At 42.3% G+C, this 13,118-nt stretch overlaps 1 protein-coding gene across 3 annotated transcripts in view; it reads right to left on the reverse strand.

Moving 5' to 3' along the window:
* The window catches only part of znf408 (zinc finger protein 408), a 30,606-nt gene that overhangs the window by 16,115 nt on the left and 1,373 nt on the right, over positions 1 to 13,118 (reverse strand). For all 3 annotated transcript variants that reach the window (XR_004339151.1, XM_032561756.1, XM_032561755.1), the window contains exons 2-5: positions 12,194 to 12,443; positions 9,167 to 9,225; positions 7,955 to 8,124; positions 2,419 to 2,993 (exon numbers count right to left, since the gene is read on the reverse strand). Coding sequence is in view for 2 of the 3 variants with exons in the window: in XM_032561756.1 (XP_032417647.1) it covers positions 2,419 to 2,993; positions 7,955 to 8,124; positions 9,167 to 9,225; positions 12,194 to 12,439 (1,050 nt within the window). In the remaining variant the exon portion in view is untranslated. The remainder of the gene's footprint in view (positions 1 to 2,418; positions 2,994 to 7,954; positions 8,125 to 9,166; positions 9,226 to 12,193; positions 12,444 to 13,118) is intronic.

Here is a 13,118-nt window from a genome sequence, read left to right on the forward strand (position 1 = left end):
CCTCTATAATTGGAGCACACCCTCCGGTCCCCCTTTTTGAACAGGGGGACCACCACCCCAGTCTGCCAATCCAGGGGAACTGCCCCCGATGTCCATGCGACATTGCAGAGTCGCGTCAACCAACACAACCCTACAACATCCAGAGCCTTAAGGAACTCCGGGCGGATCTCATCCACCCCCGGGGCCCTGCCACCGAGGAGCTTTTTAACCACCTCGGCGACCTCGTCCCCAGAGATTGGAGAGCCCAACCCAGAGTCCCCAGGCTCCGCTTCCTCAGTGGAAGGCATGTTGGTGGGATTGAGGAGGTCTTCGAAGTACTCTGCCCACCGGCCCACAACGTCCCGAGTAGAGGTCAGCAGCACACCATCCCCACTATAAACAGTGTTGGTGCTGCACCGCTTCCCCCCCCTGAGACGCCGGATGGTGGACCAGAATCGCCTCGAAGCCGTACGGAAGTCTTTCTCCATGGCCTCTCCAAACTCCTCCCACGCCCGGGTTTTTGCCTCAGCAACCGCCCGAGCCGCATGCCGCTTCGCCCGCCGGTACCCATCAGCTGCTTCCGGAGTCCCACAGGCCAAAAAGGCCCGATAGGACTCCTTCTTCAGCCTGACGGCATCCCTCACCGAAGGTGTCCACCAGCGGGTTCGAGGGTTGCCGCCGCGACAGGCACCGACAACCTTGCGGCCACAGCTCCGATCGGCCGCCTCGACAATGGAGGCACGGAACACGGTCCACTCAGACTCCATGTCCCCCACCTCCCCCGGGACGTGTTCGAAGTTTTGCCGGAGATGGGAGTTAAAGCTCCGTCTCACAGGGGATTCCGCCAGACGTTCCCAGCAGACCCTCACAACACGTTTGGGCCTGCCAGGTCTGACCGGCTTTCGCCCCCACCACCGGAGCCAACTCACCACCAGGTAGTGGTCAGTGGACAGCTCCGCACCTCTCTTCACCCGAGTGTCCAAGACATACGGCCGCAGATCCGATGAAACGATGACAAAGTCGATCATCGAACTGCGGCCTAGGGTGTCCTGGTGCCAAGTGCACATATGGACACCCTTATGCTTGAACATGGTGTTCGTTATGGACAATCCATGGCGAGCACAGAAGTCCAGCAACAGAACACCGCTCGAGTTCAGGTCGGGCGGGCCGTTCCTCCCAACCACGCCCCTCCAGGTCTCACTGTCATTGCCCACGTGAGCGTTGAAGTCCCCCAGCAGAACAAGGGAGTCCCCAGGAGGAGCACTCTCCAGTACCCCCTCTAAGGACTCCAAAAAGGGTGGGTAATCTGAACTGTCGTTCGGCCCGTAAGCACAAACGACAGTCAGAACCCGTCCCCCCACCCGTAGGCGGAGGGATGCTACCCTCTCGTTCACCGGGGTAAACCCCAACGTACAGGCGCCGAGATGGGGAGCAACAAGTATGCCCACTCCTGCCCGACGCCTCTCACCTTGGGCAACTCCAGAGTGGAAGTATGTCCAGCCCCTCTCAAGGAGACTGGTTCCAGAACCAGAGCCGTGCGTCGAGGTGAGACCGACTATTTCTAGCCGGAACCTCTCGACCTCACGCACTAGCTCCGGCTCCTTCCCCACCAGAGAGGTGACATTCCACGTCCCAAGAGCCAGTTTCTGCAACCGAGGATCGGACCGCCAGGGTCCCCTCCCTCTGCTGCCACCCATCCCACACTGCACCCGACCCCTTTGGCCCCTCCCACGGGTGGTGGGCCCATGGGAGGGGGGGCCCATGTTTCCTCTTCGGGCTGAGCCCGGCCGGGCTCCATGGGTAAAAGCCCGGCCACCAGACGCTCGCCATCGTGCCCCCCCTCCAGGCCTGGCTCCAGAGTGGGGCCCCGGTGACCCGCGTCCGGGCGAGGGAACACCAAGTCCAAAGTTTTCCTTCATCATTGGGGTCTTTGGGCTGCTCTTTGTCTGGTCCCTCCCTACCACAGAAAGTAGAGGAAACACTTCCGCTAATGTGCTAGTAGCAGAGCTAATTTCAAACTCTAATTTATTTAGCTGTTTTGTAAACTTCCATTGAATAAAGTTCAATATTTGTGTCCAAGGTTTAATTATTTTTCATGTCATTAGATATTTATATGCATGTTCTAATTTTGAAGTCTGTTTATGCAGCTGTTCCATTTCCACTCCTCACATTCTTGTCTGACTTTGTTTAAAGAAACTTTTTTAAGCAAATGGCAAGTGCACAACAAACAAACAAATGAGGTATACAGAAAAATATAACATTTGTGCAAACAAATGACCAGGGTGTTCATTTAACAAACACATGCAACAACTCACAGCGGAGTGATGTCGGTTTTGTTTTCTTTTGCTTCAAAGCAGCAGCAGGCTAAATCTAATTTTCCTTTCCTTAAGTTTCATTTAAACTTACAAATAAAACAAACATAATTTCTGTATCTGTTACCTGATGGGCTCTGAAACTTTCCGATGAGGTATAGTTTTTCCCACAGTCTCGACAGCGGAAGGGTTTCTCATCTGTGTGGCTGAACTGGTGTTTCCGGAGGTGACCGAGCTGATAGAACCTTTTCCCGCAGCTGGAGCACCGGTACCGTCTCTCTCTGACCTCTGGCTGCCACCCGGCGGCCGGGGAAACCTCGGGCGCCTTGGCCGAGTCTTTGCTTTGTCCCTCGGTCAGTTTGGACGAGTTGGACGCAGGATGGCGCCTCGATCCGGCGGACATGCAGTGAAACAGTCGCGGTTTAGCAGCCAGACGGGAGCTGGAGCGAACAGGCGGAGGAGCAGGAAGGTTTGGTTTGTCTGTCAACCTGTCCTGCTCTTTCTCACGGTCTGAGTTCGGCTCACATGGGACGGTTTTCCTCCTCCTCGTCTTCCTCTGAGGGGAAGAACGAGGCTTGGTGACACTGGGGGTCTGTCTGCGATGATCTTCCTCATCCTGCAGAGTTTTCTTCTTCTCTTTGAGCTTTTCCTCTCCCAGCGTGTTTATTTTGTTGCTCTCTGGCTCCTGCTTCATGTTTGTATCTGTCCAACAAAACAAGACATTAGTTATTTACCAACAATTTTTTTACAGAGAATAGATTTAAAAATACTTCTGTTCACTCAATATCTTAGCAACAAAATAAATTAAAGATCTGCTGTTGTTGTGTCAACCTTCCAGACCTCTCAGGTCTTCAGGTTCTGGTTCTGCTCTGCATCCAGAACCAGAGCTAAACACAGAGAAGCTGCATTCAGCTTCTACACACCACAATCTGGAACAAACTTCTAGAAAACTGCAAAACAGGTGAAATACTGAGTTTCTTTAAATCAAGACTAAAAACCCACCTGGTTGCAGTTGCTCTTAATTAATAACAATTGAAAGATTGATCAGCATATATGATATGTATTGATGATTTTGATGAAGGCTCTCGACAAAATGTACTGGTTGTTAATGGTTTCACAACTGGTGACTATGATGAGTTTCTGACGCTTTTTTATATTTTAGTGATGTAAAGCACTTTGATCTGCCTTGTTGCTGAAATGTGCAATAAAAATAAACTTCATTGAACTTGTTTGATCCAAGGAAAATACGCAGAAAAATGGAATGCAGATTTTTTTCAGATTGTTTTGAATTCAAACCAACACATTTTTTAACCGTTTAATTTTTCTAACAGGACTAATATAAATGCCATATATTCAAAACTTGACTAAAGGCCTCAACATGGAACATCTTAAGACTCCAAAGTTTTTTCTTAGCTCAGTTAAAGAACAATTTAAACTCACATGGATACGTCACCAGACGTGCAGTTGAAGGACGTTTTCAAATTCCTCAAGCAAAAACTTTCTCTAATGAACTTTTACTTACAAAACAATGAAAGAAATGAAACTCTTTATAATTAATCCTCATAAAAGCTGAACATAAGTCAAGTTTTAAAAGGAGAAGCCATTTAGGAGCAACATACTTACAACTGAAATGGTTAACTATTGTACATTTTATAAATCAATCAACATTTTGTATGAGCTGTAATTATTTTTTTAATATTTCTATAATATCTATTAATTATTTCACTGATTTCCACTGTAAAATATTTTTCATTTTGAAGACCAGCTTCCTGGCTGTCAGGCCCAGCTAATAGGGATCCATTGTTATAATTTCCTGACTTGGAGACTCCTAACAAATTCGTACAAATCAAAAATGAATGAAAGTCTCAAGGACAAATTTTCCTCCACATAAAAATGTGCAGAAAGGCCTTTAAGTCATGTGCTGATTTTCAAGGACGCTCCACTCTTTGCAGCTCCAGGCTGTTTTCTTTGTTGTTCTACGTCTGATTTTCTGCTACAACATCAGTGAAGATGGAGCAGCGAATCCAGTGTATTGTAGGGAGAAAGGTGCAAAGGTTTCGTTGCAGCATAACGCTGTGTAGTAACAGTGTTTTTGGCACTTTTACTGACATTTTTGAAACAGGTGAATCCACTGAAAGATGAGAAACAGAGACACCAGAAATGTCAAAATGTATGGAAGAGAATCAGGGCCAAACAAAAAAAATCTGACTTTTGATCTCAGAAGATTAAAGTCTGAACTTTCTGAAAAAAGTCACAATTCAGAGAAAATAGTTTGAATTCTGAGTAAAAAGTTACTTGTTCAGTGACCCTAATCCTCTTCCATACAAATGTGAGGTCTGGAGTGTGTTTTTATTTCCTTGCATTTAAATGATACTATTATTATGTTATTATGCAGAACTGGTTCCACTATTTTGCTAAAAACGGCTGAGGCGCGGAGTGATGTGCAAGTTTCAAACAAATAATTTGTATTTCCTTCAATCTGATGTGGATAATTATTTCTGAATGAAAATATGCAACATTATAGCATATTTCTCCCTTTTTGTCATAGTTTGGTCTGGTCCTGCCACTCACAGCCTGGAGTGATTTCAATCTGGATAGACTCACACAGAGAAAAATAGAAGTTAGAAGATTTATTAGTACAAAGTTCTTTGGCGCTCGAACCCGGCAGAAGACCAGTGAGCTGAGGATCACCAAGGGCAGGTGATCGGATCGGGCGAAGCTCAGGGTCGTCTTCCCCCCGGGTCCGAATACTGGTGGTGGAGCGGAGCCTAGAGATGAAGGAGCGCAGAGGGAGCCAGGAAGGTGTCTGTCGGGATGAAGGTGGAGAGGAGGCGGGTCGAAGCGCGGCTGATGAGCAGGTAGACAAGGTAGCTTGTCCTTTTGAAGGGATCCGTGACCGACGATTGGCTGGAGCGGCGCGGCGCACCAGTCCTGATTGGCTGCGGCGAGGGCGTGGTGAGTGGATGATGTGGATAAGCTGTGTATTGTCTCCCAGCTTGATTTTCGCCTAGGCTCCATTATATGTGTTTTTTTCCTCTTCATGATGTGAGGATGTGATTTATACTCCAGAGCGACTTATATTCCAGAAAATATGGTAATTCGCTTTGTGAACTGTTTTTGATATTAAATTTGTATTCAGAAATTCCACTGCAGGTTAAAAAGTAAGTTTTTGTAAAAAACCATCTTCCACATGTTTGCTTCATCAAAGACATTCCTTTCCATAAAGATCAAATTTGTGGAGTTCAAAACTAAAAGTTATTTTACTGAAGTTCCTTCATCTCACCTCTTTGTGTTGTCTGCAATATAATATCACAATAAAACAGATTAATGTTTATGCTTGCAAACATTAATCTGTTTATAACAAAATGATTTCAACCTGAATACTTTTGCAGGACATTTTATTAGTTTCTTCCTGATGATTTTCCTGCCACTGGATGTTTCTGTGCTCATGAAGCAAAACAAGAAACAGTTTAATAATTGGTTAATTAGAAAAACTTATTGCTTCTGTGAATTAAATTATGTTTCAACCCTCTCATCAAATAAAATGTTTATTTTGTATGCAGATGTATTAAGAAAGGATGTCTAATGTTTGCATTCAGTTTCATTTCTTCTTTTCATTCTTTCATCATTTCAAAGCTCATTTCATCACCACGTTATTATTATTATTCCCGTCTGTTTCTCTTCAAATCCAACATGACTTCCCTGCAGCCATCCGCCGCCTATCTTATTATCTTTAATTTAGTATTTCTAATTGTTTTTAAAGACACATTTCAGATCTACACTCCCAATCTGTCTGAATCAGCGAGCTAAGAGAGGGAAGCTAGTTTAATAATACATCCACAGCGCGCTGCTGCAGGGCTTTTCTTCCTCATCGTCGCATCAATCGCAGCACTTAAAAGCTCCGCCAAGCAGAAACAATGAAGGATTAGCAGAGCTGGAGAGCGTCCAATTCTAACATGACAAACGCGCCCTAATGGTTTTGTTTTCTTGCTTAGTTTTCATTTATCTCAGCGGTGTCAAACTCCAGGCCTCGAGGGCCGCTGTCCTGCAGTTTTAGATGTGCCACAGGTACAAAACACTGGAATGAAATGCCTTAATTACCTCCTCCTTGTGTAGATCAGTTCTCCAGAGCCTTAATGACCTAATTATTCTGTTCAGGTGCTGCAGCAGAGGCTCATCTAAAAGTTGCAGGACAGCGGCCCTCCAGGACTGGAGTCTGACACCTGTGATTTATCTGATAATGAAATTATTCCTCTTGACTTTTGTTTATCACCAGATTTCATCTTCATTTTGGGTTTAATCCTGCTGACTAGCAAACTGATTTTAAATGTTAATGTTTCTATCATTGAGCAGCCAGTTGTGTTGAAAATTTCTCTCTGAATTGAATTTTTTTTTAGGGTATTAAAGGTTGAAAATGCACTAAACACTTTACTGAAACAACTTCAGAAGCGAAGCGACCAGATGGTCGTCTGACATCAACTTTAAAGGTTTTTATTTAGAGTCTCACTGACACGATAAAACCAAATACATCATTTAAAAATATAAAGTACAGCTCACTCTGCGTACACAAAAGACTAATCATAAATATTTCACACATTGAATATTTATCTGTTATGATAAAAACTTTTTTTTTTCCAACAATAAATGATAATTTTCTGGTAATACAATACAAGAACAGATTGTCAAAGATCAATAAACTTTAAATTCTAATAAACATTTAACACTGGAACATTTTAAATATCCAAAATAAATAAACAACAAACAGAACCAACAAACAATGAATTATGAAGTCTTTGTAAACAAAATTGTCCTTCAAAATAAGGTTTATTTGAGACCAAAGCAGCAGACTGAAGACTTTATTCATCTAGTTTTTGGTAGAAAAAGAGAGAAAAAAGAAAAACAACAATGTAACAGGTTTAATCACAGACTACTTTAATATATTTCATGTGTTTACATTCGTCGCTGCCATTATTTTTAATGACTTACCGTGTGAACAAAGTTATTCACGCATGTTTTTAATTTCAAGTCTTATTTAATGGAAATAATTTTTTTTTTGACATTAACAGAAAGATTTGTACATTTTTATAACGGAAACGGAGCAACTTTCTGGCACTTCGATATAAACGCAGAGCCGTAATGTGAAGGAATAAAAAACTTTTACTCATCTCATGATCAATGAGTCCATGACAAACTGAATCTATAGTTTTGGCTGAAACTAGTCAATGTTAGCCCAGTCACAATAAAACAATTAAATTAAAAACAATTATTTCCATGTGCATGATTTATTGTTTAACTGCATGGTAAAACTCTTCAGTCTGGTGCTTTGGTCTCAACTATCTTTTTTTTGAAGGACAGTTTTCTTACAAAGACTTCATAATTAATTTTATTTGTTGTTTCTGTAGTTTTGCTTATTTATTTTGGATATTTAAAGTGTCTTCCAGTTCCAGTGTTAAATGTTCATTAGAATGTAAAGTTTATTTTTTGAGAACGTGTTCTTGCATTATTACTCTGCAATCAGCATTAGCGTTCTTAAAAATTGTCTCAAAACAACAATATTGTTTTTCATCACGATAAATTCTGGAACAATTTATCGTCCAGCAGAATTTGTAGCTGTGACAGGCCCAGTCAGGGTTACAAATCAGCTGTGAAATCGCTGGACTCACCTGGCTGACCTTTTCCCACCGCCTCATCGAACACCAGCAGCTCCGTTCCCGGATGGATGTCCTGACACGCGCGCACACACACACCCACACACGCGTCGTCACACACCCCTCTGCAGGCGCACCGCACCGCCACGTTCTGCTGGGCCCTGCACTGCGCCTGACAGGCAAAGCTGAGGGAAAAACAAACGGTGACAAACTGAATGTAGCTCAGATTGCATTAAAGCATCCGTGGAATGAAACGCAGCAGGAGGCCGCTGATGGCATGGGAATAAAAGCTGTATGGATATCAGGATAAATATTTATTTTATGTCTCTAAGTGGCTCATCAAAGGAACATGGTGCATTATATTTTTTCCCTGTTTGACTCTGTGGGGAAGAAAACTGGGGCAGTTTTTAATCAGGACGCCTCAGAGGAGCAGATGATATGCAGACTGCAGCGGTGAGACAATATGTCATTCTTAGAAATTAAAATCTGGAGTTTGAAGTTAACAGAAGCATCAAAAAAAGCTCAAGCTGAAATGCTGAGCCAAAGTGTTGAGTCGGCACTATTCTGGGGTTCAAGAGAAACAAATTAGGGCCAAAATGTATCATATTAACATCCGAGGGAAACACAAAGTTCGAAATTTAACAGTTAGGGATGCACCGATCCACTTTTTTTTCCACTTTCAATACCGATATCTGAGGTTTACCTTCAGCCGATACCAACCCGATTCAGAAAAACAGATGAATTCACTTAAAATGTTTTTTTAACACAGAAATTGGTAACTCTGCACCAGTACAGCTCACTTAAATGAACCAGTAGCTTCACAAGCTTGATCAAACATGTAAAACAACTAACCTTTAATTTGCCACTCAGTGCAATAATTAACACAATAGACTGACTGAAACCTTTCAAATGGTTCAGAAATGCAGTTATGAATTCTAAATATAATGTAAAATAAATAATAAAGCATGATGTCGCTCAGAGCACAAAGCATAGAACTAGACTGATTAGATCTGCCCTTATTGCCACATTGTCACTAATACCAGATCTACATTTTTGTTTTATATACAGATATTGAATTGGTGCATCTCTGGTAACAATCAACAAATATGACACCAAATAGGTAGAAAAAGAGAATAAAAATGTCTTACATTAATCATTTGCTCTCAGTAGAATCTGCATCACTTTGACTTGAAGTTGAGTTGAAACTGTATTATTGTGTAGACTTACTTGAACCATGTGGCTCTTTGTACAGGAGCTTCCTGAGTGGTTGATCCCCCCATCAGTGCCTATAAACACAACACAGATGATTATTTATTATTATTTATGCTCCAACCAGTTCGATTTACATGCTTTCCCCTTGCCAACTATTAGGCAAAACTGAATAAAATTACTCAATATGCTGATGATACGCCGCTGTATTTAACCCAAAAGTTATTCAGATTATAAAGATCTCTTAGGTTACTGGCCTGCTGGCTCTGTGTGTATGAGGAAGCGGTGAGCGGGGCGGTCAGTCCTTGCAAAGTTTGGAGCATGATAATCAAAATGGAATAAATTGATAATTGTGACAGAACAAAGAAATGGTTTGGAGTTGATTGATACTCGGACAGATGAGATTCCTGGGTTAATGAGTAAACCCAGTGCGGCCCTTTAGCACCACTAGTTTGCTGTGTTTCATAATAATAAAACGTGTTTATTATCATTAAGGCCAGTGACCTTCCCATTCATACTTGATGACAGCCACGCCCACATCGACACGCCCACCACCCAGGTGTCAAAGCCGATGCTCCTGTCAAATCAATAATTGCTTATTTCATTCATAAGGCTCTTATAGAGCCTCAGTGAACACGTGTTTATTATCATTAACTCTTTGGTGCCAAACACTGATTGAAAATCGATTTATTTACTGCATGTTTATGTCTGTTAAGGTTGAGATGGAACTGAACATGAGAACGGCCCTTTTAACCATTCAGACAACCAGCACAACAGAGACGCAATCAAAACTGTCTCATTACCTGCGATAATAACTCAGAAATAGTCCAAATAGTTTGGATGTATTTTTATTTCTTTCCTACTTACGGAAAGTTTATGTTTATATCGTAGGTTTCTGGTGTATTAACTAAAGAAAAAAATATAAAACTTCAGATATTTCACAAGGAGATATTAACATTCATGGAAAAACCTTACATAACCTTGTATTAAAGCAGAAAGTATGGCGGCCACCGTAAGAAAGGCTTACAGTATTCAATTATGCTGCATGAACTGATCAGTAGATTATTGCGAGGGAACGCAAAAGAAAAAAAATTCCCATGACCCCTGGAGGGCTCCGCATGGTTCAATTGGGGACACGAGTGAAAACATTTCTTACATTTTCATCTGCTGTCATTCTCTTTCTCACTGCACTGAGTCAAACCCTTTGAAAAACCTGCTCCCCTCCTCACCTGTGGGGGCGCCGTATCCAGAACCACTGAAAGAAACGACACTCTGAAGACGACTCCAACGCAACTTACTCCAAACAAAAATGGAGTACGGTTATATTTTAGTGATTGTAGGATTTGACTTTGGCAAAACTCCACCAGTCATTTCTCCTGATAGCAAAGACTTCCACATTTGTTGTGGTTGTATTTACCCAGAATGCTCTGCGCCTGCTTCCAGCTTTTGGAGTGATTCCCGGACCGCTTGGTGTTCACATATGCATTCAACCGGCCTCAGAGTTCACTTCAACCGAATCGAGACCAAGGTTGGTATGTGGTCCAGAGTTTGATTGCACATTCACACCTCCTCAAACAAACCAGACTTTCTAGGCAGTTGGATGAGAGTGGATTAAACACCATAAATCCCATCCTAAACGGGTTTCTAGAACCAATCTTGCCAGAATTAGACATCAGCTGAGAGAGATGCAAAAAAATTAGTCCATGCATTTTAAGTCAAACTTCAACTAAAACCAAAATCCACCAGTTTAATCAAACCGAGACTTCCCATGAGAATCATTTATTATTTCCCTTAGAAAGTACGCCTGACCCAAAGATTCTCTCTCTTAACGTTCCTTTTCCTACATTAAATCTGGTACTTTTAATCTCTTTAGTCTAATGACTTTTCACACCTAGACTGACTATTAGGCATCAGTATAAATATGACCAGCAGTACTTGCTGTCCACATCGTTTGTGCTTTGAATAGCGCCTGTCAGAGCGTCCTTGAAACCTATCACTGCTGCATCTTTTCATGCCTCTCTGCATCTCTGCGTACATTTCTCAGCAGAACATTTGGTGAAAATTACAAGGACCATTTCGTTATCATCCCACGGGGTCAGGGATTAATTGAGCGCAGTGACTCGCAGTTAGTTCGTTCCTTCTGCAAACCAGCACCAGACTGAGACGCCATTATGAAGAACTTCAAGGCTGACAGTAGCTGATGTCTCAAAGTCACTCAGACATGGAGGATTCAGGCCATTTAACAGACAGGCAATAACCAGCATCTTTGATACAGAGTGTTCACTACTTCTCTTATTTATAGGCCTTAAAATATGCTCACTATGAAGAAAATCTGTGAAGGATTGCATCCATGAAAGGAGCTCTGAATGAAACCGAATCTCTTCATGTGATGCAGCTTAATGGGCGTCAGCTGCAGACACAAAGATTTCAGATTTTAGAAACAGAGGCTATTAATTGAAGAATGAGGGAAATTTCAAGGAGAGGGGCAAAAACTCCAGCTTCATCCATCGGAGGAAAGTGGTTCCCTTTCAGCAACTCCTTCACAGAACCACTACTGACACGTCTGGTAATTTTTTATCTATGGACATTTACTGCAGAATCTGTCACACCAGCAGGATAAGTGACAGTATTTGGATCAAGAGACACTTAATGCAGCATACATACAGATAGGACTCTCTGTTCCAGTGGTTAAATGGTTCAAACTTTACCAAAAGAACATGAATCTTTTTGTTTTAATAGGTAAATTCTCATCAGAATGGGCAGAAATCACACCTGGGGTACCACAAGGCTCAATCTTCGGACTCCTCCTATTTAATTTCTATATGCTACCACTAGGGGGTGGGCATTTATCTGATTGTTTATCTTTCATTATTATAAATTTCTTATCACTATAAGATTTTGATTTATCAGCGTTAGGCCTGCCAGGATAAAGTTTTCTGGACGATAAATTGTCATAGAAGTTGTTGTGATAAACAATAATGTTGTTTTGAGACAGCTGTCTGAATGACAGAAACAGTTTGGATATGTTTCAGGAGGAAGCTTCACCTTCTCATCCTCAGAACAAGCAGCTCCTGATTGGTCGTTTTCAGAGGAATTGCTCAGCGGGTCTGAACCCGTCCTGGCGACCCGCTGTGCGTCGCCCTCCGTCCCCAGCGGGGCTCCGGCCTCCAGCGGGCGACCGACCCACCAAAGCCCCACGCTGCCTTCACGCAGCAGCGAAGGGCCCAAAGCAAAGCCGCGGGGGAGAACCGAGGACAGGAAGGAGGCGAGATCAGGCAGAAGACGGGCCATTCACCTGGGGAGGGAAATAAACGTACCAGAGACTTTCATTATTATTCAAACTAAGATTGAGCCTGTCATGTTGGAACAGGATAACAACCGGAGCAGATTATTGCCACCTATCGGGATTTCAGCGGCTTTGAAGCTCAGCTCCTCAGTAAAAACCAAAGCGTGAAATTCCTAATCAGACTTTCCTTCAGAGCAGAGAGAGAAAGACAGGAGGATCAGACCTGAGCTGCCTGGATTATTCTTAGAACGAAGACCAATAAGTTCACAGCTTCTGAGTTTGTGCATCATGTCCTCATCATATCTGTTTTTGTGATTTGAAAAAAACAATAAAAACACATTTTAGAATGATTAAAATTCTTTCATTAAGTTTAACCCAAGTTTTTTTAAACTCTTTTCAAGATCATTATTAGTTCAAATCCAGACCAACATGAACAACAAACAAAATCTTGACTTACTAAATTAGATTTAACTTAAATAAACATTGTCAACTTCAGTTGGTTATTTTCAACTCTGGCATGTGGCTCCAGCGCTTTGCTAACTTCAGTGCTTTGTCACAGTTTACAGCAAAATGTATTTAACTGTTATTGATGATAGACTTTAGTCAACTGCTGAAATTCTTTGGTAAATATTTACTTTCCCACAACAAAGGAGCTGGTGGTAAATAACTCAAATTAAATATGTT

The sequence above is a fragment of the Xiphophorus hellerii genome, chromosome 4, assembly GCF_003331165.1.
Source record: "Xiphophorus hellerii strain 12219 chromosome 4, Xiphophorus_hellerii-4.1, whole genome shotgun sequence".
Lineage (NCBI taxonomy): Eukaryota > Metazoa > Chordata > Actinopteri > Cyprinodontiformes > Poeciliidae > Xiphophorus > Xiphophorus hellerii.